Consider the following 22,378-nt stretch of genomic DNA (forward strand, 5'->3'; position numbering starts at 1 on the left):
GAGTCTCCGGACTTTCCTGTCCAGACTGGCTTTAAACTGTGATCCTTAGATCTCAGCTTCCTGAGTAGCTAGGATTACAGGCGTGAGACACTGGAGCCCTGCTCCCAGAGATCTTGATGGTCCCCACTGTTGGGAGAAGAATTGAAGCTTTGGGAGGTCATGTGACCTGCCCAGGTTTCTGTGGTAGGACTCCAGGGGTGGGCAAACCCCACCTGCACCAACATTGTCTCCCCCTGTCCCCCCCCCCCATGATCTCCTGGGCCTGGGCTCTCCGTCTCTGAGCTCTCACTTCTTTTCCTGGCCAGGCCTCTCAGTATCCCCATAAGGGGCAGAGCAGGAGGGCAAGCTAGGCATTGGTGGCTCATGTCTCTAATCCCTCCCAGCTACTCAGGAGGCTGAGATCTGAGGATCAAAGTTGAAAGCCAGTTCAGGCAGAAAAGTTTGTGAGATTCTTATCTCCAGTGAACCACCAAAAAGCCAGAAGTGAAGTTGTGGCTCAAGTGGTAGAGGACCAGCCTAGAGCAGTAAAACTTAAGGGATAGGGTGAGACCCTGAATTCAAGCCTCAGTACAGAGAGAGAGAGAGTGAGCGAGAGAGGGAGAGAGATAGTGCCGTGTAGCATGTAAGTTACTATGCCAAGCCCATACAAGAACACCAGGTCCCTGAGCTCTCATGGGTTTCTTAAGATCTTGCAGGAGAGGACACAGTAGATCTATTTCAGGCCTTAGACTTACTGCTCTGGAGGACAGAAAAGCAGGGGCCTGCTAGAGCTAGGGTCTTTCCCACTCCACGGTCCTCCTGGCACTGGTGTTTTCTGGAGGTTCTGAGTTGTTTGAATGTACAGAAAAGCCCTGAGCAGGGTCTGGTGAAGTAAGCTGATGTTTGGTGGGTGGGCAGGTGGCCTCCCTGGGATGGACAAGCAAGCTCCGTGTTCTGGGCTGAGTTGAATGTGCAAATGTCCGGTGGCTGGAGGTCATAGGATGAAGGGCCCAGTGTGAGTAGAACACAGGCTGCAGGTCCCGGGTCTGAGTTCACCCTCAAGTGTTGGGTGAGGCTGGGATGTGAACCCACGGTGAACAGGCCGTGAAGTCAGCTGGGTGGGCTGCCGCCAGCCTGTAGGGGAGGCCTTAGAATAGAAAACAACAGCGGTGTCCCACCTGTGGTTAGGGTGGGTTTTGAAACTTTAAGTTTGATAAAGGCGTTCACTGTGCTACATCTTTTTTTTTTTTTAATTTCTTACTGTGAGTCAAAGAAATTGAAAGGCACTGTTTTGAATCCTAGTGAACGTTTGGAATTTAGCCCACGAGGCGATGGGGAGCCATTAAAGAGGCCGGGTCAGGTTTATGTGGAAAAACCTCCCTGCAGGAGCTTGGGAACAGAGCTTGGGGAGGCTGGCCTGGGGAGGCCCGGGGAGGCCCAGGAGGCCCAGGAGGCCAGGGCCCCGGGGGGAGGCCGTGCAGTCAGGTACCCGCCTCATGGGTGACCCTGCATGCAGAGGCTGCGGGTCACCGTGGAATTGAAAAGCATTCCTGCAGGAGGTGGAGAGCTGAAAGATGGTGAGGTCAGAGTTTGAACTCAGGGCCTGGGCGTTGTCCTTGAGCTTTTTCCCTCAAGGCTAGCATCCACCACTTGAGCCACAGCTCCCCTTCTGGCTTTTTGGTGGTTAACTGTAGATAAAGAGTCGCACAGGCTTTCCTGCCCAGGCTGGCTTTGAACTGTGATCCTCAGATCTCAGCCTCCCGAGAAGCTAGGATGACAGGTATGAGCCACTGAGACTCTTCCTTCAACACTTCCTCCTTACCACCTTTTCTTCTAAGCCCTTTCAAGCATGATACCCCCACAACAAACCTATTGGAGGTTCTGCTTGTGTTCCTCTTCCACAGAGGAGGAACTTGGGGCTTGACTGCCCAGGGTCTCAGTGGTATCTGTGGCGGTCACTTAGGAGCTGGGTTTGGGGATAATCTTTGGGGAGGGGGGTCACAATTGGCTGAGGGACAAAATGGCACCTGGAACTGAGCAGTAGCCATAGAGAAGTGGGGTCATCCAGGAAGCTGTGGTTCTCTGTGATTCAGCAGAGCCGTGTTCAAACCTGCAGATGGGGGCACAGTGCAGCGGTAGGTGCAGGATTCGAATCTGACTCCCAGCTTGTCCTAGGGAAGCTGCTCTGGTGGTCAGAGCCGTGGCAGGCCTTTTCTAAGCGGGAGACGCCGATCCAACGCACCAGGTCAGCTGTGAGTCACACCCTACAGCCTGCTGGCTCCCAAGCTCCCACTCTAGCCCAACTGCAAACCTTCACCCTCTTCCCACCTCTGACCCTGTCCGAGTGGGCCGAGTTAACCCAGCCCTGGGAGCTGTAAGTGATTGGCCCTCTGATGGAGACGCAGCTAGGCAGAGATGGGAGGCAAAGCCCTGGGGACCCTGGAGCTGACCTGTGCAAGGGACAGGCAGCCCTCCCCTTGCGGTCAGGGGACAGTGACCCAGCAAATGCCAGAACAGCTGAGACTCGCTCTAGAGGGCTATAAAGAGCCGGCCTCCTTCTCCCTCTCTTCCCCTCCTCCTCCCCTTCCTCCTCCTTCTCCTCTTATTCCTCCCCCTCCTTCTCCTCTTCTTTCTCGAGCTCCCCTTCCCCCTCCCCCTCGCCCAGGAGGCAGGTGGACTGACCTCATGTGGCGTAAGGCGGCCCTCCGTCTGGGAGCCCTACATGGGGACGTACGCCAGCCACCAGTAGCCAAGAGGCACCCCCACACCTTCCCCTCACCGCCCCTCACTTCCAGATGAACCTTTCCACTGCGCCCACTTTTCCTGCCTCCTCATTCTTTTTTTTTTTTTTTGGTGGTCATGGGGCTTGAACTCTGGGCCTGGGCGCTGTCCATGAGCTCTTCAGCTCAAGGAGAGCTCTCTACCACTTGAGCCACAGCGCCACTTCCAGTTTTCTGATGGTTCACTGGAGATAAGAGCCTCCTGGACTTTCCTACCCAGGCTGGCTTTGAACCTCGATGCTCAGATCTCAACCTCCTGAGTAGCTAGGATTACAGGCGTGAGCCACTGGCACCCGGCTGCCTCCTCATTGTGTGAGACTAAGGACCCAGGACCATGGGTGTGTCAAGCCTCTGACAGTGTTGGGGAGCTGCTCCCCAGGGCCATGCAGGGCCACACCTTGCCCCACCTCCTGCCCCCTCCAGCCCCAGCAGGCCCACACCCCTGCCCCTCCCCAGAGCCCCCATCTGACCCTCCCATCACCCCCCCCACTCCATCTTCTCTCCTTGCTGGAGGACTGTTTTCCTTGGCTGGGGTGCAGGCAGGTGACCCCCTCCCCTGGCTAGTTCAGGCCCAGGCTTGCCGGCCTCCTGACCTCACCGGCTCACACAGCCTTGCCCGCCTTGGTTCCCATCCAAGAACCAGTGGGTCTTTCTAGAAGGTGTTTGTCTAGTCAAGGCTGACAAACTTCCCAAGCCACCGTCTGTTGACTTTTGTGGGAAGTTCTGGCTGCCTGGCGGCCTGGTGTTTCCCGGAGCTTCCTCCTCTCTCTGGGGCTGGGGTGGAGGCAGCTAGGAGGGTAGGGCGCCTGGCTCTGCTTGCACTCTGGGCCTGAAAACTGTCAGCAGCCATGTTGGCAAAGATGGGGGGGGCGGTGAAAGTTGGTGCTTTGAAACACAGTGGCAGCATGTGAAAGGGCTCTTCACCACCAGGACCTACATGAGCCAAGCAGCCGTAAAGCCTTTGTGCTTGCCAGGCAAGTGCTCTACCACTTCAGCCACACTCTGGGCCATGTTGCGTTGATTATTTTGCAGATAGGGACTTGCTTTTGCCCAAGTCGGGCCTCAGACCACAATTCTCTTACTTCTACCCCGCATGAAGTTGGGATTACAGGCATCAGGCATTCCACCCAGTTTATTTGTTGAGATGGGGCTGGGGGTGGGGGGGTGTCCCAATTCTCTTGTCCTAGCCTCCTGCATAGCTGAGATTACAGATCTGCTCTCCTGCCATCTTTAACTTGCATTTTGTTCACTTCATTCATGCACTCAATCATTCGTTCCCTCAACAAAGATTAATTTAGTGCCTCTGTTGTGCTGGGCAGTCCCAGGGGTTGAGCAGGACTAGTATGTGATAACCTTCACCTCACAAAGTTAGTGGAGTCTCAGGCAGTGCCCAGTGAAGATGAATGTGCATTAGAAATGTGAGCCACACTGAGTGCTGGTGGTTCACGCCTGTAATCCTAGCTACTCAGGAGGCTGAGATCTGAGGATCATGGTTCAAAGCCAACAGGAAAGTCCGTGAGACTCTTGTCTGCAATAAACCACTAGAAAACTGGAAGTGGTACGGCTCAAGAGGTAGAGCACTTGAGCTGAAGAGCTGAGGGACAGTGCCCAGGCCCAGAGTTCGAGCCCCATGACCAACGAAAGAAAGAAAGAAAGAGAAAGAAAGAAATGTGAGCCATCCGTGTGACCTTCAGTATTCCAGCAGCTACACAAAAAACTGAAAAAGAAACATGGCTGTTAACACAAAAGATCAAACTATTACCAACTCAACATATACTCATCATTTTAAGCTTACCAATGCCTTATTTTGTTGTTGTTGTTTATGCTAAATCTTTGAAACTGATGTGTGTTTGGATCAGGCACAGTTCAAGCTGCGTGTGACCAGAGGACCAGATAATAGCAGTGGTAGATCAGGGAAGGCTTCCTGGAGGCAGTGACACAGTGATACACAGGTGTCTAAAGTGAGGACAGAAGGGACAGTTATGAGCGATGCCAAGGAGACAAGGAGTTTGCTGCTTTTAATGGACAATGGGGGGGGTGCTGAGGCCACCGGAGGGCTGACTGGTAAGGAACAGGATGGATCTGGGGGTCACACAGAGCCAGCAACTCCCTGCCAATCAAGGAGTCACTATAGCTGCACTTGGACAGCCAGCCAGTGCTGGCAGTCACCAGTCCCTGGGGGGGCAGCCTACTTGGCTGGTTGTGCCCAACCCCTCCAGGTCTCGAGCTGACCCGCTGGAGCTCAGCCAGCAGCCACTGCTGGCTGGCCAGGTTTACAGCAAGGTAAGGATGAAGGGGGTGTGGACTAAGCCCTTGTCTGTGATTGGCTCGGCCATGGCTAGGTCTGACCAATGAGGCGAAGGATGTCAGATGCTGGAGGATACTGGAGCAGGAGCTCCCCTGAGATCTAGCCAGTCATGTGGGGAGCCCTAAATGGTAGGGGAGGGGGGTTGTTCACCCTGTGGGTCCCTAGTGCCCTCTTGTGGAATTGAGAACAGGATTACTTACTTCTTAATCATTCAGTGATCCAAAACCTTCCAGGTGTACAGGAGTGATTTGGTGATGCACAGTGAAACCCACCAGGACATAAGCTCCTGGCTCCTATCTGCCCTCCCTACTGGGTCCTGGGAACTGATCAGAGCTAGCACATAGTAGGTGCTCTGCCATGTTTGTTGAGTGAATATGTGACCTTGCCATTCTCTGTACATTTTTTTTCCTTAGCTTTCTTGTTTCTCCTGCTTTTCCTGGACTTCCTGCTTCTGGTGTGACTTTTTATTTGCATTTTGTTGTTGTTGTTAGGTTGTTTGGGCTGTTTTGTTTTTTTTAAATACCCTGAAATTTCAGGCCTTGGCACTTCTTCAGCCTGCTTTTAATAGTTTGAAACTAAAATGACTAAGCTCTCTTGAGGCCTACGAAATATTTTTGTAACTGCCTTGGCCTCGTCCAGCCCCACCACACACCCCACACACTCTTTTGGGGTTTATTTATGTTTTCCCAGCAGATTCTGCCTGCACTTTACATATGGACAGGAGACGCAGTGGGGGCTGTTTGGTTTGGGCTTGATCTGACACTGGGAAGTGCGTCTACACTTGCTCCAAGGGCATTATAACACCATTTAGAATGAAACGTGGGGCGGGCAGGGGTGCAGAGGCCACGTGACATAACCCCAAGGTTCTCAGCATTCCCCTCAGAGTGTGATACTTGCTGCGTCTCTTAAGTCCATTTGAGCAGGGGGCATCCCATTCCCCCGTCCAGTCCTCCAAAGCAGTGATGTTAAATCCCAGGTTGATTAAAGAAGAGTCTCTGGTTGGCATGCTGAATTTGCAGACAGGAACTGCAATTTTCAGATTTTCATAGTAAGTATATTTGAAGCACAGCAACAAAACATTTACTAAAAGGCAGGGTGGGTTGGAACTGGTCAGATTCTTGGTTTCTTTGTTTGCATTTTTCTTCCTGCCTCTGCAGAAGAAACTGGCCTTTCCTACCTGCAAAAGTACGCATGCGGACAGCGGCAGCATGCTGCCAGGGTGGCCAGGGTGGACATGGCCCCACGGGACATTTGATAGACTTTTGTTTTTTGTCACTTGTGGGGCTTGAACTCTGGGCCTGGATGCTATCCCTCAGCTCTTTAGCTCAAGGCTAGTGTTCTACCACTTGGAGTCACAGCACCACTTCTGGTTTCCTGGTGGTTAATTGGTGATAAGCGTCTCACAGATTTTCCTGCCCGGCTGGCTTTGAACCATGATCCTCAGATCTCAGCCTCCTGAGTAGCTAGGATGACAGGCCTGGCTTGACAGACATATTTTGATGGTTATCATAGGGGAGAGGGGACCTTTGGTCACCTAAGAATAAGGCAGGGGTTGCCAGCCTCCAAGCCACGCCATCAAGAATGACAAGGCCAGGTTGAAAGCTGGCGGCTCATGCCTGAAATCCTGTTTGTGTCAGCACTAGGGCTTGAACCAGGGCCTGGACACTGTCCCTGAGCTTTGCTACTAAGGACACTCCTCTGCCACTTGAGCCACAGCTCCACTTCCAGCTTTCTGGTGGTTAATTGGAGATAAGAGTCTCATGGACTGGGGGCTGGGAAGGTGGCTCAGTGGTAGAGTGCTTGCCTCGCATACGAGAGGCCCTGGGTTCAATTCCTCAGCACCACATAAGCAGAAAAAGCTGGAAGTGGCACTGTGGCTGAAGTGGTAGAGCGCTAGCCTTGAGCTGAAGAGCTGAGGGGACAACGACTAAGCCCAGAGTTCAAGCCTCATGACTGACAGAAAGAAACAACAATCAAGAAAGAGTCTCATGGACTTTTCTGCCTGGGCTGGCTTCAAACCTGGATCCTCAGATCTCAGCCTCCTGAATAGCCAGGACTACAGGTGTGAGTCACCAGCGTCTGGCTCCACAGAATACTTTTAAATGGTAATAAAATATATTGAATAAGAGCCAGATACAGTTGTACACACCTGTCATAATCCCAGCACTCAGGAGGCGAAATGGGAGAATTGTGAATTCAAGATCAGTCTGGGCAACATAGTGAGATCTTATCTAAAAACTACAACAACAAATAAACCAAAACAAACAAGCAGCTTTCCAAGTTTAAGTACTAGTCTCAATGTGTTTAAAATACTTTAGCAAAGAGAAAAATAACCCAAAAAGCTTGGAAGAGGCCCATGCAGTGTAGACTCCTGAAATTCGTCCAGCCTGCGTGACAGACACTCAGTCTACATGAATAAACCTTCTAGTTCTTACCTCAAAACCATTCTAACAAAAGTGAGAAAGAAGGAAATGAAACCATACAACGTGGCATACGGTCGGTTCAACCTGAAATAGGACTAAACATTGAAACACTCATGGCACCCCCAGGCCCTGCTGGGGTTCGGAGTGATGTAATCAGAGGAGGCCAGTCACAGGAGAGATTAATTTTAAGACATCTGCTGCTCTCTGTGGCAGATGGCGGCATTGAACGTTAGAGGCACCAAGCTTCGGAGTGGAGTCAGATGGTGGTTTTTAACTCCTACCCTGAGGCTCACGGTGGCCCCAAAGCCTGCCACTCCCTGCCTCTGCTTTCTTCTCTCTAAATCAGGGCAGAAATTCTCCCAGCCTCCCCAGAGCTGGGGCTGAGGACAGCTGTGCCTGGCTAAAGGCCCTGTGGTTCCTGTGGCTCTTGTGGCAGTATGGGCTTCCTGGAGTACAGGTGAGGATTTGGGCACAAGGAAGTTCTTCTGATATTTCCTTTCTCTCTCACCCATCCTCTTCCTGATGATGAAAATTCGTGGTGCCTTAGCCTCAGAGCAAGGCTATGGGTCCTGGGTCATCACAACGGCTGTCTTTGAGGTCCACGGCAGGGACGGGAAGGGTGGCACTGCCTCCTGGAGTTCAGTGTGCCTCATAGGCACTGTGGGCAGTCCTGGGCTGCTCTCCAGCCTCTGATCATGAGATGTCCCCAGGTGTCCTGGGCCAGTGTGGCATCCCTTCACAAGAAAAGGAGAGAGAGAGTGTGTGTGTATGTTTAATGGCTCTGCATGAGAAATATCCTATAAAGTTCTACATTTTGCTTCAAGGCCCACCAACCCCTCCTCCCCTGTCACCTGGCAAGCCTGTGTGGCCCTGTGCCAGCCTGATGCCACACACTAGGCCCGGCTTGAAGGGGTCCCCGGAAGCCTAGAGAATGCTGGCACATGCATCAGAATATACAGCCTCTAAAACTGCATGGAGATTTTTCTTAAGCCAGTCATAAGCCAAGCATAGGGATGCATGACTGGAATTCCAGCCATACAAGAGGCCCTAGGTAAAAGCAGATCAAGACTAAAATGTTATGGGGCAGTGGGGGTAGGGAGGAGAAACATGTGACCCTGCATGAAAAATAAATAAAGCAAAAAAGTACTTGGTATGGCTCAAATGGTAGCAACTGTCAGGCCCTGAGCTCAAATGCAGGGAGGGATAGAAGAAGGGAGGGAGGGATAATAAGGTAAGAGGTCTCATATTGTCACCCCACACTGGGTGCTGGCTTGAAGGTGGTCCCTGGCAGGGAGGGGGTACCTTGCTATTCTTGATGTTCCAGCTGGGGAGACCAAGGCAAGCTCGTGGAAAGCAGGGCAGCTTTGAGAGCAGGCTGTGTGTTCTTCAGAGAGTTTTGGATCCTGACTTTCAGATCAAAATGGAAATAGACTAAAGAAATGAGAGGAGTCCCTCCCCTCCCAGAGGCAACATGCAAATGGCTTCTACAGTTTTTACACTGGGAACCCCAGCTCTCTCACTTTGGGGGATCTGCTTTCTGAACACTGCGGGCAAATGCACCAGGAAGCCTGTCCAGTCACTGTGGAATTTGTCACGAGAATACAGATGCAGGAGACCTGAGGCGGTGCATCTAAGGTGTTATGCAGCAGTGTAAAAGGGACCAGCAGGACATTTCATCACTAGAATAGAGGTCCTAGAATGAGAGGTGCTGAGCGATCGCACAGATAAAAGCTGGGGGAGATGGCAGCGGCCACCATCCATGTACTCTCCTGGCTGTGTGCTGGTGCTCTCAGGCTAGCAGGGTCTAAGGCTCAATGCTGATCACATCCCTGGGTAGGTGATGTGGACCAGGACGGCGTCCCAAAAGATGAGGATGGCAGCAACCACACAGCGCCTGGCGTGGGCTCCGAGTGAGTTTATTCCTCCATTGCTCATACCACAAATACTTATTAAGCCACTGTTGCTGGAGGCATGGCTCAGGCTCCAGCCTAGCTAGCAAGGGTGACTTCGAATCTCGGTACTGCCAAAATAAAGGCAAAAACCTTGGGCAGGGAGGAAGCTACTCTGAAGGGACTTCCAGAAGATTTGGGGAATCTCATTCAAGGCTTTAAAAATAGACCAAATGCTGCCATTGATGAATTTTATTTCATTTATTTTGCTGGTCATTGGGCTTGAACTCAGGGCCTGGTTGTTGTCCCTGAGCCTTTTCACTCATGGATAGTACTCTACCACTTTGAGTCACAGCGCCACTTCTGATTTTCTGGTAGTTAACTGGAGAGAAGGGTCTCACGGACTTTCCTGCCCAAGCTGGCTTCAAATCATGATTTTCAGATCTCAGCCTCCTGAGTAGGATTGCAGGTATGAGCCATGGATACCCAGATTATTTTATTTTTGGTGCCAGTACCGAGGCATGAACTCAGAGCCTGAGCACTTGCCCTCAGCTTTTTAGATCACAGTAGATGCTCTACCACTTGAGCCCCCATCCCTCTTCCAGAATTTATTTTAACTGGTTAACTGGAGACAAAAATCTCACAATCTTCTGCCCAGGCTAGCTTTCAGTTGTGATCTTCAGATCTCAGCTTCCTGAGTAGCAAGGATTATAGGTGTGAGCCACTGGTGCACCACTGAGGAATTTGAAGTCTGATAGGGAAGACAGGTGTTCTGACAGAAAGAACAGCATGTGCAAAGGCTCCGAGGCAGGAGGGACACAGAGTTGAGAAGAAGGCCAGGCACAGAGATGGCAGCGCTAAGCCAGCTCAGAAGTCTTCCCTTCTGCGTAAGAGCCACGGGAGGCCATCTGAGGCCCCACAAAGGGCTGAAGTGGGGATACAGACTTGATTGTCAGCCATAATGCAAAAGACCCAACTGGAGGGAGGGGAGAGTGGCCCCCAGAAGCCCTGTATGGAGGCCTTGGTTAGCCCTCCAGGGAAGAGGGCCGGGGTCATGGCTATGGTGGTGAAGTTGCCATGTTGACTGGATGTGTGAATTGGGAAGGGGGGGGAGCAGGTGGTCATGCTGACCCTCCCTGGAGTCAGCCACCCAAGGATGTATTTTGCCCTGAACTCAATTGGGGGCGACAGGGGTGGCCGGAAGCCGTCAGATCTGGCCTCACCTGCTGTCTATCCAGAGGCCCACCGTGACTGCCAACAGGCTTTGATTTCCTAACCCTGGAGAATGCTGGGAGTCAGCTCTCTCCTCCCAGCCTACTGACCATCTGTCCTCCTTGTCCAGCAGACAGGGCCCTCATGCTCAGCCAAGGTAGCCTGGTGCTTGGGAGAGGGGGGTAAGGGGAGGTAGGGGGCCACCCACCTGGGACCCTCCATCTGTTTCTGATCTCTCCCTGCCTTTGAAGTGCTCCGCCCCCACCCCCAGCTGTTAGCCCAGGCCAGGGGCTCCCCCAAAGCTTCTCCCATCCCAGGGGACCAGGGTGGTGACAAGGAGAAATAATGGAGTGGCAGGCCCGGCAGGAGGCCTGAGGGTGGGGTTTGGAAAGCCATCCTCAGAGCAGGGAGGTAGCAGTGGTTTACAGCAGTGAAAACATGGGGGGGGGAGTGGGGGAGAAGCTTTTATAAATGAGCCCCATGTGTCTTTGTCCTTGACAAAATGGGGGCAGGAGATGGGGCTTGGGGAATCTCCCCTGAATGGAGAGGAAGCTGGTCTCCTGTTTTAGCCACCATGGGTATGTGTGATTGGGGGTGCGTGTGCCCCCTAAACTCTGTCCCTCAAACCACCATGGGCACAGTAAGAGGAGGGCTGTGGTGCATCTGCGCCCCTTCTCCCCTCCCCCACCCATCCCCACCATGGCCAATGGCCAGAATCTGGGGGTCAGCCTCCGTGGAGGCCCTGGACTAGCACTGCATGGAAGAGGCCCATGGAGATGCCGGGACATGGGTGCAGACAGTACCTGAGCATCTTTCCTTCACCACAGCCAGCCGCTGCCGTCCCCCCCCCCCCCCGAGCCCTAACGCTCCCGGTCCAGCAGTGCCACCTGCCCTGCCTCCAGAGTCCCCAGTTCACCGACGTGTCAATGATGTTTAAAAGAGACTCAAATACCACTTTTTTTTTTTTTTGTCAGTCCTGGGGCTTGAACTCTGGGCCTGGGCACTGTCCCTGTTCTTTAGCTCAAGGCAAGTGCTCTCCCACTTGAGCCACAGCGCTACTTCCGGTCTTTTAGTGGTTTATCGGAGATAAGAGTCTCATGGACTTTCCTGCCGGGCTGGCTTTGAACTGTGATCCTCAGATCTCAGCCTCCTGAGTAGCGAGGATGACAGGCGTGAGCCACCAGCACCCGGCTCAGATACCACTTTTCTAATGACAAAATCCAGAATGGAGAAGGGGGACGTTTGAATCAAGTGGGGCACTGTCATGGGGAGGACTTAATTCCTCAGGTCCCTTGGTAAAGGTTTATTAGGTAGCCTCTCTGGGAAGGCAGGGTTTCGGTGATCAGTTTGAGAACTAAGGATCATTTGTGAGCATGCGTGATAATGAACCAACTCCCTGTCCCTTGTCTCCTGCCAGGTACAGGGCAATGTTAGACGAGACCGTCTCACCCAGCCTCACTGCCCACAGCGACCGCAGGGAACTGCAGACACTGAGCTGGCACGGCGCTGTGCCAGGCTCTTTGAGTGACCTCTCAGGTAGGGCCCCTGGCTGCCACTTTGCTGAACTGGTGGTATGTGTCCTGCCCCAAGTATGCTGAGGGCACCCCAGCCTTCCTAAAGTTGTGTACCAAGACCGGGCCTTCTCTTGCCTTTATTTTCTTTCTACTGGTCCGGGGGCTTGAACTCTGGGTCTGGATGCTATCTCTGAGCTCCTTTTGCTGAAGGCTAACACTCTCCCACTTAACCACAGAGCCACTTCTGGCTTTTTCTGTGATTAATTGGAGATGAGAGTCTCACAGATATTTCTGCTGAGGCTGGCTTTGAACCAAAACCCTCAGATCTCAGCCTCCTGAGTTGCTAGGATTACAGGCTACCCTCACCTGGTTCTCTTGCCTTTGGATTGATGGCAATATATTGGGCGTGCACAGCTCTCCCACCTGTCCCTTCTCACAGACAAGTGTGCTCCGAATTTGTGCCCTGAGTTCCCTCCAGTTGGGGGACATTCGAACAGGGTCACAGAACACAGTCACTTCAGGGTGATAGGAAGTCAAGTCTGGCTGAAGTAGAGGAAGGAGGGGAGAGTTCTAGGGTTTTAAAATGATTGGCAAGTGGTGCAGCCAGGTCCTGTCCCACCACAACAATCCTCGCCATTGTTTTGCTGCCTTCCTTGTGGAGCTGGAGTCAGTAAAGGCACCAAGCTGTTCCCCTTTAGGCAGCCCTTTAACTCTTTCCCTGGGAGTTTGCTGCTGGAGGCTCAGGCCTCCCTCTTTTTCTATGTTTCCTAGCAGTTGAGGCGCCGATGCTGGGCGGCTGTCACAGAAAACCAAGTGGCCTGCCTCCAGTGTAAAGCCAGCTCCCACTGTCCCCAGACAGTGGCATCGCCTGGCATCTGGGTTACGGAGTGGCCTCATGGAGGGGTCTGGGCCCTTCCAGTTGGCCCACGGGGTCTAGACCCTGGTCTGTCTGTTCTGGCCTTTCACACCTGAGTTTGTTCCTTTGATGCGGGATGCCCTCGAGGGTGAGGCGGGGCGTGCAGGGCCCCAGGACCCAGTTCTCCACCTCCCGCTCCCCTTGACTCCACCCCCTGAAGCTGGGTGGTGCATGCCTGTAATCCTAGCTACAGAGGGCTGTCTGCGCTAGCCTTGGTGAAGTGTAAGGCCCCAGCTGGATAAATAACAACGAACTAAAAGCCAAAGGCCTGAGAGTGTGTGAAATGGCAGAGCACTACCTCGCAAGGCAAAGGCCCGGGTTTCAACCCCCAGTGCTGAAATTAGAAAGAAAAATCAAAACAAAACCCAAATCTGGAAAATGTCCCAAATCCAAAACACATGTGGTCCTAAGCACGTCAGGTACGTGACACTCAGACTGTGTGACCTTCTTGGCCTCCTCGTGGGTCACTAGAGACACAGTTGCCTCCTGAGGACCAGGCTACCTCAGCAGAGACACTGAGGCCCACAGCTACCATGGTCCCTAACGACCCCTGGGTCCAGCCCACTTCCTGGTCCAGTGTCTTCTGGGAGGACAGAGAGTGGATGGCAGCCAGCACCCCACACAGGACCATCAGGAGCTCCATGATGGATGGGGCACCCGGGCCCTCGAGCTGCTAGCCAGAGGCAGGACATGAACTAGGGTTTAATGACCACAGAAATGGTCTCTGTTCCACAAGCACTAAAGGACGGCGGCGGTGGCGGTGGTGGTGGTGGTGGTGGTGGTGGTGGTGGTGGTGGTGGTGGCGGTGGTGATCCCAGGATCTGGGAGAAGGGATGCTGGGCAGGGCTGGGCCACTCAACCCTCTCTCCTTCCATGCAGACCGAGCCCCCGTGTCCTCCCCAGCCAGCCCTCCCCAGCCATGGCGGCCTATGGGCAGACTCAGTACAGCGCCAGCATCCAGCAGGCCCCACCCTACGCAGCCTACCCACCTCCTGTACAAGCCTACGGGATCCCTTCTTACAGTGAGTACCCGCCAAACCCTGGCTCGGTCGCCATCCTTTCCCATCAGCAGTCCCAAGAGAAAGAGGTCATCTTTCCCAGTACGTCCACCCTGGGTCATATGACAATGTTCAGAGCAAGACCATCAGGAGAGAGCCATGGGGCTGAAACCTGTGGTTATGGATGGGGTCATCTCTCAAAGGAGAGAACCCACACTAATCACCGTGGGGAAACTAGGGAGTTTCTTGCCTACATAGCTGGGTATTGGCTTTAGGCAGGGTTGGATCTAGGCACTCAAGCAACACACACACCATACACACGTAGCCCTAACACCTCCAGGTCCCCCAGAACAGGTCCCCCACAGCATATCAAACTGTACTTCTCCTGGCCTCAGTGCCCCCCCCACCACCACTGGAAAAATCACTTACTCATCTCTTCTTTCCAGTTGTCTGGAGTTGCTCGAGTGCAGAAACTGAATGTTGTTTTTTCTTCCCTTCTTCCTCTGTACTCTGCTTTAGTCATTGGTTCATTTACAATTCACCCATTCATTCACAATTCATTCCTTCATTCACAATGTACCCACTCATTCACAATTTACCCATTCATTCACAACTCACCTGTTCATTCAGCACTGGGTGACACAAATGCACACAGCACTCAGAGAGGCAGAGCAGGCCACCCTCCTGCTGTTTCTAGTCCAGAATGGAGGCTGGAAGGAGTCCTGAATGGAAGGATGATGGGTGACGTGGCCTTGGTGCTTCTTTAGCTTCATAAATATATCTTGTATTTTTAAAATTGCTTCCCAGTTTGGGCATGGCAAATGTTCACATGTTAGTTCACAACATCCATGTTTGTTTGTTTGTTTGTTGTTTTGTCAGTCTTGGGGCTTGAACTCTGGGCTTGGGCGCTGTCCCTCAGCTCTTCAGCTCAAGGCAAGTGCTCTACCACTTGAGTCACAGCACCACTTCCAGTTTTCTGGTGTTTAATTGGAGATAAGAGTCTCACAGATTTTCCTGTCTGGGCTGGCTTTGAACCACAATCCTCAGATCTCAGCCTCCTGAGTAGCTAGGATTACAGGCGTGAGCCGTGGGTACCCAGCTAATCTCCATGTTTTTAAATAAGTAGATGAGCAGGGAGCAAAGAACCCAAACTCAGAATCAACAGTAGCCCAGGGCAGAGCTGTTCAGTTCAACACCAGCTTCTGTTTGCCCCAGGAAGACAGGAGTTTGCAAACCCTCACACACAAAAAATGTAGATATACATTTCTCTTTCTCTCTCTCTTTCTCTTGCTCTCTTTCTATATATATACACACATACAATAGATATGTGCAGTTCTATGTATACATACATATGTATGTGTGTGTATATATAGAGAGAGTTGGGAGAAGAGAGTTTTGTTTTGTAACAGTACTGGGGCTTGAACCCAATGACTGGGCACTGTCCCTTAGCTTTATTTACTCAAAACTGGTTCTCTACCACTGGAGCCACACCTCCACTTCTGACTTTTTTTCCTCCTTTCTTTTCTTTCTTTCTCTTTTTTTTCCCTCTCCTCCTCCCTCCCCCTTTCTTTTCTTCATGGTTAACTGGGAATAAGAGTCTCCCGAACTTTTCTGCTCAGGTTGGTTTGAAATGTGATTCTCAGATCTCAGTTTCCTGAGTAGCTAAGATTACAGGCATGAGCCACCAGTACCTGTCAAGTAAATAAATGTTTAAAGTGTTTTCAGCCCCAGACCCTGATGTATATATAAGAGAAGGCTAAAGATCCCAACAATAGCAGAAAAGTTTTATTTCCAAATCCAGGGCCAGGATCTGGCCTTTAAATGAGCAGCTTAGACCCGGGGGTGATGCTCAGGGTTAGAACACTTGCCCAGCATGCTCAAGGCCCTGGCTTCCAACAAAATAAAATAATAGCCGCTAACTGACCTGGGACCAAGAGTGGAGAGGTGACAGACAGCTGGCACAGGAGGGGGACACCCAGGCAGAGGGCAGGAACGGGGCAGATCCGAAGAGATCAGTGGCTGGGGCATGAGGGAGATTAGGAAGCCGTGGGGAAGGTGTGGGATTCGTTCCAGGTGAGGTGGGAGCCATTGACGGCTTGTGGGCAGCTGCCATGTGCTGGTTTAGGTTTTCAGAGGTGTCTGGCACTTCTGCAGGGAGGAGGTGCTGCAGGGGAGCAGGAGTGAAGGGAGGAATGGAGCAGGGCGGGTGGAGGGCAGGGCAGTGATTGGCCAGAAGCAGGAAGGAGCCAAGGGCGACTCCATCGGGAAGATGAACAGACATGGGTCACCTGATTGACTTTCTGTCCCTCTGCCTCTTGTCCTCTAATGACTCTAATCCCACAGTTACCCTCCTCGAAGCCCAGAGAGGGTAAACACCTCCCCCCCAGGTCACCCAGCTGGGGAGAGGAAGCAATGGAATTTCACCCCAGCGTCTGAGCCCCCAATGTTGCTCCCCACTGCAGGGACAAGCGCCCCATAAATCCTGGGGGATTACCCATGACAGACCTGGGCTAACAGCTGTGAGTGCACTGCTGACTGTGCCCCTCCTGGTACTCAGAGGAGCCCTTCCCCCACCTGGCCTAGAGCCAAGCACAATGCAGCCGGATTATTTTTCACATAAAAGCAGAAATTAGCCCTGTTCCCAGACAGAGCAAGGCATCAGATGGAAGTTCATTTGGCACAGAGTCATTTTTAGGGTGTGGGTGACTTTAGAAGCATCTGATCCCAGATTAGCGTGCACAGCCTGGAGTTCCAATCCCACCCCCGTCCAGTGCTGGCCCTGAGACCCTGGGCTTCAACTTGCTCTTTCATACAATGGAAGTAATACTAACTCTGACGCCCCACGGGGGTCATGAAGACTAAATGAAATCATTGCTGTCAAAAGTAAAGGGGCTGATAATAAATACTCCCCACTTGGCAGGCCATTATTGTCTCTTCCTACTTCATAGGCCTGGTAATATGAAAGCAACCAGACAATGTCTGTGCATCCATGTTTCAATAAAACTTTATTTGTACAAAGCAAGCAAGGGGCCAGGATTTGGCCCCTGGACTCCCACCTAGATGAAGAGCTCTCAGGGCCCAGCCCATAGGAAATTCTCAGAGTATCGGATTGACTTGACGAAGCCAGGCTACCACACCTAGAATGTCTAGGTCAATGTCCAGATGAACTGACTACCCAATTTACAAAAGAATGTAAAGGCTTTGCTTTCTTCTCTGAGATACCCATAGATCCCCACCGATAAGCTTGCCCTGCCATGGAAGTTGGTCATCCCCTGCATTGTGTGTGTGTACGTGTGTATGTGTGTACGTGCACGTATGTATGCCACAGTATTGGGGTTTGAACTCAGAACCTGGGCGCTGTCCCTGAGGTTATTTTTGCTTAAGGCTAACTAGCACTCTACTACTTAAGCCACAGCTCCACTTCTGGCATTTTGGTGATTTATTGAAGAAAAGAATCTTTTCTCCCCAGGCTGGCTTTGAACCACAATCCTCAGATCTCAGCCTCCTGAGTAGCTAGGATTATAGGCATGAGCCATGGCCACCTGTCTTATTTCTTTCCCTGAATCAGGATCCACAAACTCTTTTTTTTTTGTACAGAATTGGGTGGGGAATGTTTCTCTTTGCACCGTACATGGAGCCCCCAAACTTCAGTTGTATTTGGAAGATTGTGTTAGTGTCTGCAGCAGAGCACTGAGCCTGGGGTGAACATGTCACATCTCCTGTCACCCAGAGTGCATTGTGTGGCCCGGCCCTACCCTGTGTTTTTCTGCTTTTTGCTGTGTCTTCTCTCTCCAGAATGCCAGCCTGTGGTGTCTGCAGCTGCAACTCCATCTCTGAGCTGGGCATGGTGGTGCATGCCAATAATCCCAGCATTCTGGGTTGAGGCAAGAGTAGTCAGCTCAAGAGAAGTCTAAGCTACATAATGAGACTTTCTCTAAAATAAATAAGGAAGCCTGGTGCTGGTGGCTCACACCTGTAATCCTAACTACTCGGGAGGCTGAGATCTGAGGATTGTGGTGTGAAGACAACCCAGAGCAGGAAAGTTCGTGAGACTCTTATCTCCAGTTAACCACCAGAAAAGATGGAAATGGAGTTATGGCTCAAGTAGTAGAGTGCTGGCCTTGAGCACAAAAGCTCAGGGACAGTGCCCAGGCCCCAAGTTCAGGACTGGCATGAAAAAGAAAAGAAAAAAAAGGAAAAGAAAAGGAGGGAAGAGGGTGGGAAGTGAAGAAAAAAAAAGCAATCTGTATCCTCATGTTTCAGGCACTGAGTTGAGGTGGCCATCGGCAGGAGGGAAGGAAGCGGGAGTGAGTGAGTGAGTGAGTGAATGAGTGAATGCCCTTGCAGAATGCACCCAGTGGATGTGGGGCAGCTGCAGGTGGCCCTGGCAGTGGGGAGTTCATGGTCGTCCCCCTGAGGCCCAGAGCATCCCTGAGCCCCGCTGACCCCTCGGCCTCCGTGTTTCTCCTGGGCTGTAAAAGACCAGCATTTGCTTTTTTGACTTTCTATCTATCATGGGCTGACACCTTAGGAAAATCAAGTCAATGGATTGGATGAAAGGGTTTCTGTGGCTTTGAACTCAGGGGCCTGGCCACTGTCCCTGTGCTTCTTTTATTTAAGGCTAGCACTCAACCACTTGAGCCACAGCACCACTTCTGGCTTTTTCTGTTTATGCGGTACTGAGGAATCGAATCCTGGGCTTCATGCATGCTAGGCAAGCACTCTACCACTGAGCCACCTTCCCAGCCCCTGGATGAAAGTTCTAAAGACATCCAAAATACATGTGTCGAGCTGGGCCTTCCGCACCTGTGTCAGCCAGCCGTGACTCCTGGTGGTCAGCTGGGTGCTCTGGGTGTTTGCCGTGCAGCACCACGGCCCTTTCTCCTGGTAAACTCTACCTGGCCCTCGAGTCACGGTCACTGCTGACTCGGGACAAAGCCCTTTGTGTCCTCCTCTCTCCTCTTCCATGGGTGGAACTTTTAGGATGCAACTTCTCACCCCGCAAAAGGAGAGGCAAGATGTTCAGCTCCCCTCCCCTCTTCCCTCACCAGCTGGGTACCCATGGCACCCCTGCATGCAGACTGTGGGCTGTGTGGGGGTACAGATGCTGCACTAGGAGATGCAGCCCCTCCATCCTAGCTTATCTTATAAACTAGGATCTCACTACTTTTTTTCTCCTTGAACCACAGTCTTCCCATCTCGGCCTCCTGCATAGCTGGGATTACAGGCATGAATCATCATGCCCAGCCCCAGCTGTACCCTTTGATGAAGCAATTTTATTGCTCATGACAAAATAAGACAAACCCTGGCATCTCACGTGAGATACACCCTTGGGTTGTGATATACCAAGTATGAGGCGCTCTTGGCCCATCCTACCCTCCCTCACTTTTCACAGTGTCCTGGAATGTTAAATAAATGAATGAATGAATGAGGAATAGAACAAAATTGTAAGTTTAAATGTTTTTCAAGTACAGTTGCAATGAAGATGGGACTCATTACTGGTGATGTCACACAAGCCAGCCGGGCGCCAGTGGCTCCAGTCTGAGGAGGCTGATATCTGAGGATTGTGATCCAAAGTCAGTCTGGAAAGACCAATCTATGAAATTCTTGTCTCTAATTAACCAGCCAAAAGCCAAAACTGGAGGAGTGGCTGGAGTGGTAGAGTTCATCTTGATGGAAAAAGCCAAGCAAGAGCTCAACACCCTGAGTTCAAGCTCCAGTACTGGCACATGCACGCGCACGCACACAAGCAAAAAGCAGGGCTGGTGGTGTGGTTCAGATGGTGGAGCACCCATTGAAAAATCTATTCCAATTCTAGTACCACCAAAGATAGGTAGACAGACAGACAGATACATATATACATACTCACTTATATACATACTCACTTACATACACACACATCACAGGCCAAGCAAAATGTGGCTGCAGGGTAACCTTGGGTCTCTGGTTACGCTGGTTTGACGGCTGATGATGTGTGCTCCATACGCTCAGCATCTCTTCTGCAGGTTCAAGGAAAAATCCCAGCGTGTGTCCTCTATGCCTCTTTTTCCTCCCTCCCAGGCATCAAGACAGAAGACAGCTTGAACCATTCCCCTAGCCAGGGCAGCTTCCTCAGCTACGGCTCGAGCTTCAGCACCACGCCTGCCGGACAGGGCCCATACGCCTACCAGATGCACGGTCAGTGTGGACGGCCCCCTGCCTGCCTTCCCTGAGCCCCCACACACACCCCAGGGTGGAAGCCTGCTCACTCCTCCACCCAGTCACTGCTCGGCAGGTTTCCTGAACGTGGACTGTGTGCCGGCTCTGTCTCCCGCTGTGGAGCAGCAGCAGATGCACTGATTCCAGACTTCAGACGGGGTAGTCAGAGGATTTGCTCCGTGGCAGGAGGAGGGGTTTCCATTCTACTAGAGTAGTGGCAGTGAGTCTTGGAAGTGGAGGCTGGCTCCTGTGGGCAATTCATTAGCCTTGAGTGGAAAAAGCCAAGCAGGAGTGGGAGGTGCTAAGTTCAAGCCCCAGTACTGGCGGAACAAAAGGAAGAAAAAGCTAGCCTTGTTTCTCATGGGAGGGTCTTAACCCCCAGGTCGGCACAAAGCGGTACCCCAGACCCTGCCATCTCCCATGTTTCCCTGCTGGTAGCTTTCCTGAGTGCTGGAGGGTAAAAGCTGACTCGTCTTTAAGCAAGGAGTGTCTGTACCAGTCCTGGTAGTAAAGCATTGTGAGGACTTTGGACTTGACCTTGCATTTGAGCTTGCACCTGAACTCCCTGCTTCTGAGAGGCCTCCCCTCCCCCACTGCACCAGGGACATGATTTGTGCAGCCAGTTTACCATGCACCCATTCATTCATTCGTTTGCTATTTTATGTTACTTACTGAGTGCCAGCTGTTTTAGGCACTGGGACCCAGAAGCCACCAATCAGACTTTCCAAAAAGCATGTGAGTGGCACAATCAAGGTGTCAGCCTGGGCATGACCAGGGGAGGGGTGAGGATTGACAGTAATCTCATGGCCATGTGGGAGGCTGGGGACTGGCACTCCAGGCAAGAACAGCAAGTACAAAGGCCCTGAGGCAGGATCAGTCTCCCCTAGTTAAAGCACCGCAGAGGAGAGGTGGGAAACTTAGAATTCAGGGGATGAGGGAGACCTTTGGGAGCACTGGAGGGGGTTTAAGAAAATCAAGAACTGTGGCCATGGGCCAAGTGGTAGAGTGTCTGCTTACCAAGGGCAAGGCCTGGAGTTTAAACCCCAGGACCACCAGAAAAAGAAAATCAGTTCTAGAGGGAGTTTATTAATGGGGGTCTCAGCTATACATCTCCCAGGCCAGTTTGTGTTGAATTTATGATGTAAACTGTGTCAGATTTATGAAATGTAGTACCATCTCTGGAACCGGTAAGCTGTGTGTCGTTGGACAAGTCACTGAACACTCCTGGCATGTGTTCTTCAGCTGTAGGGGTAACGTATGCTCCATGAGGAAAATGAGGGGTTGGGGAAGATCACGGTCAAATCAGGGGTTGAGTGATGGGCGCGTGCTGTGGAGGGAAGCGAAGTCCTCCTGGATTCTTTGCAGATTACTTTGACGCTTCAAGATGGTAGTTTCTGAGAGACCGTCCCTCTACCCTATACATACCAAGGAGCCTGGATGTAATGTTTAGTTCCTTTCAGTGTTAAAGTGTTAGAAATCTTTGAATCCTTACTTGTTTTCACAGTAGAACTCTTTTCCTTACTGTTTTTTCCTGTTCAAATTTCCTTTCTCCCCTCCCTCCCTTCCTTTCTCCCTTCCTTTCTCCCTCCCTTTCTCCCTTCCTTTCTCCCTTACTTTCTCCCTCCCTCCCTCCCTCCCTTCCTCCCTCCCTCCCCCCTTCCTTCCTTCCTTCCTCCTCCTTCCTTTCTCTTTCATGCCAGTACTGGGGCTTGAATTCAGGACCTTTCACTCTCACTTGGCTTTTTCACTCAAGACTGGTGTGCTCTACCACTTGAGCCACACACAGTTCCACTTCCAACTTTTTGCTGGTTAATTGGAATTAAGTCTTGGAGATTTTTCTGCCTGACCTGGCATCAAACCTCGATCCTCAGATCTCAGCCTCCTGAGACTTACAGGTGTGTATCACTGGTAATTTATTTTTACTGACATAGTTGACCAGCTATGAGCTTCACTCTTTTAAAGTGCTCAGTTCCATCATTTAGAATATATTCACCACCACCACTAATTTTCTGGGGTTCCTGTTACCTCAAAAGGAAGCGCTATGCCCACTGTCCATCACCTTCCTGTTTCCCCTCTTCCCATACATGTCACTGCTAATAACACTCATTAAGCCTTACTCCTCTTTCACATTAATTTTGCAAGCCGGTGAAACCCCCAAACA

The 22,378-nt window shown here is 51.7% G+C and overlaps 1 protein-coding gene across 1 annotated transcript in view; it reads left to right on the forward strand.

The window, feature by feature from the left end:
- The first annotated feature begins 1,489 nt into the window (after positions 1 to 1,489).
- Positions 1,490 to 22,378, forward strand: part of Eya2 (EYA transcriptional coactivator and phosphatase 2) — a 77,556-nt gene continuing 56,667 nt past the window's right edge. Inside the window, exons 1-9 of the mRNA XM_013010736.1 lie at positions 1,490 to 1,556; positions 2,155 to 2,353; positions 4,979 to 5,042; positions 6,225 to 6,252; positions 9,328 to 9,400; positions 12,009 to 12,127; positions 12,877 to 12,934; positions 13,901 to 14,043; positions 20,080 to 20,196. Of these exons, the coding sequence (XP_012866190.1) occupies positions 1,490 to 1,556; positions 2,155 to 2,353; positions 4,979 to 5,042; positions 6,225 to 6,252; positions 9,328 to 9,400; positions 12,009 to 12,127; positions 12,877 to 12,934; positions 13,901 to 14,043; positions 20,080 to 20,196 (868 nt within the window). The remainder of the gene's footprint in view (positions 1,557 to 2,154; positions 2,354 to 4,978; positions 5,043 to 6,224; positions 6,253 to 9,327; positions 9,401 to 12,008; positions 12,128 to 12,876; positions 12,935 to 13,900; positions 14,044 to 20,079; positions 20,197 to 22,378) is intronic.

The sequence above is a fragment of the Dipodomys ordii genome, unplaced genomic scaffold (genome assembly GCF_000151885.1).
Source record: "Dipodomys ordii isolate 6190 unplaced genomic scaffold, Dord_2.0 Scaffold13, whole genome shotgun sequence".
In the NCBI taxonomy this organism is placed as follows: domain Eukaryota; kingdom Metazoa; phylum Chordata; class Mammalia; order Rodentia; family Heteromyidae; genus Dipodomys; species Dipodomys ordii.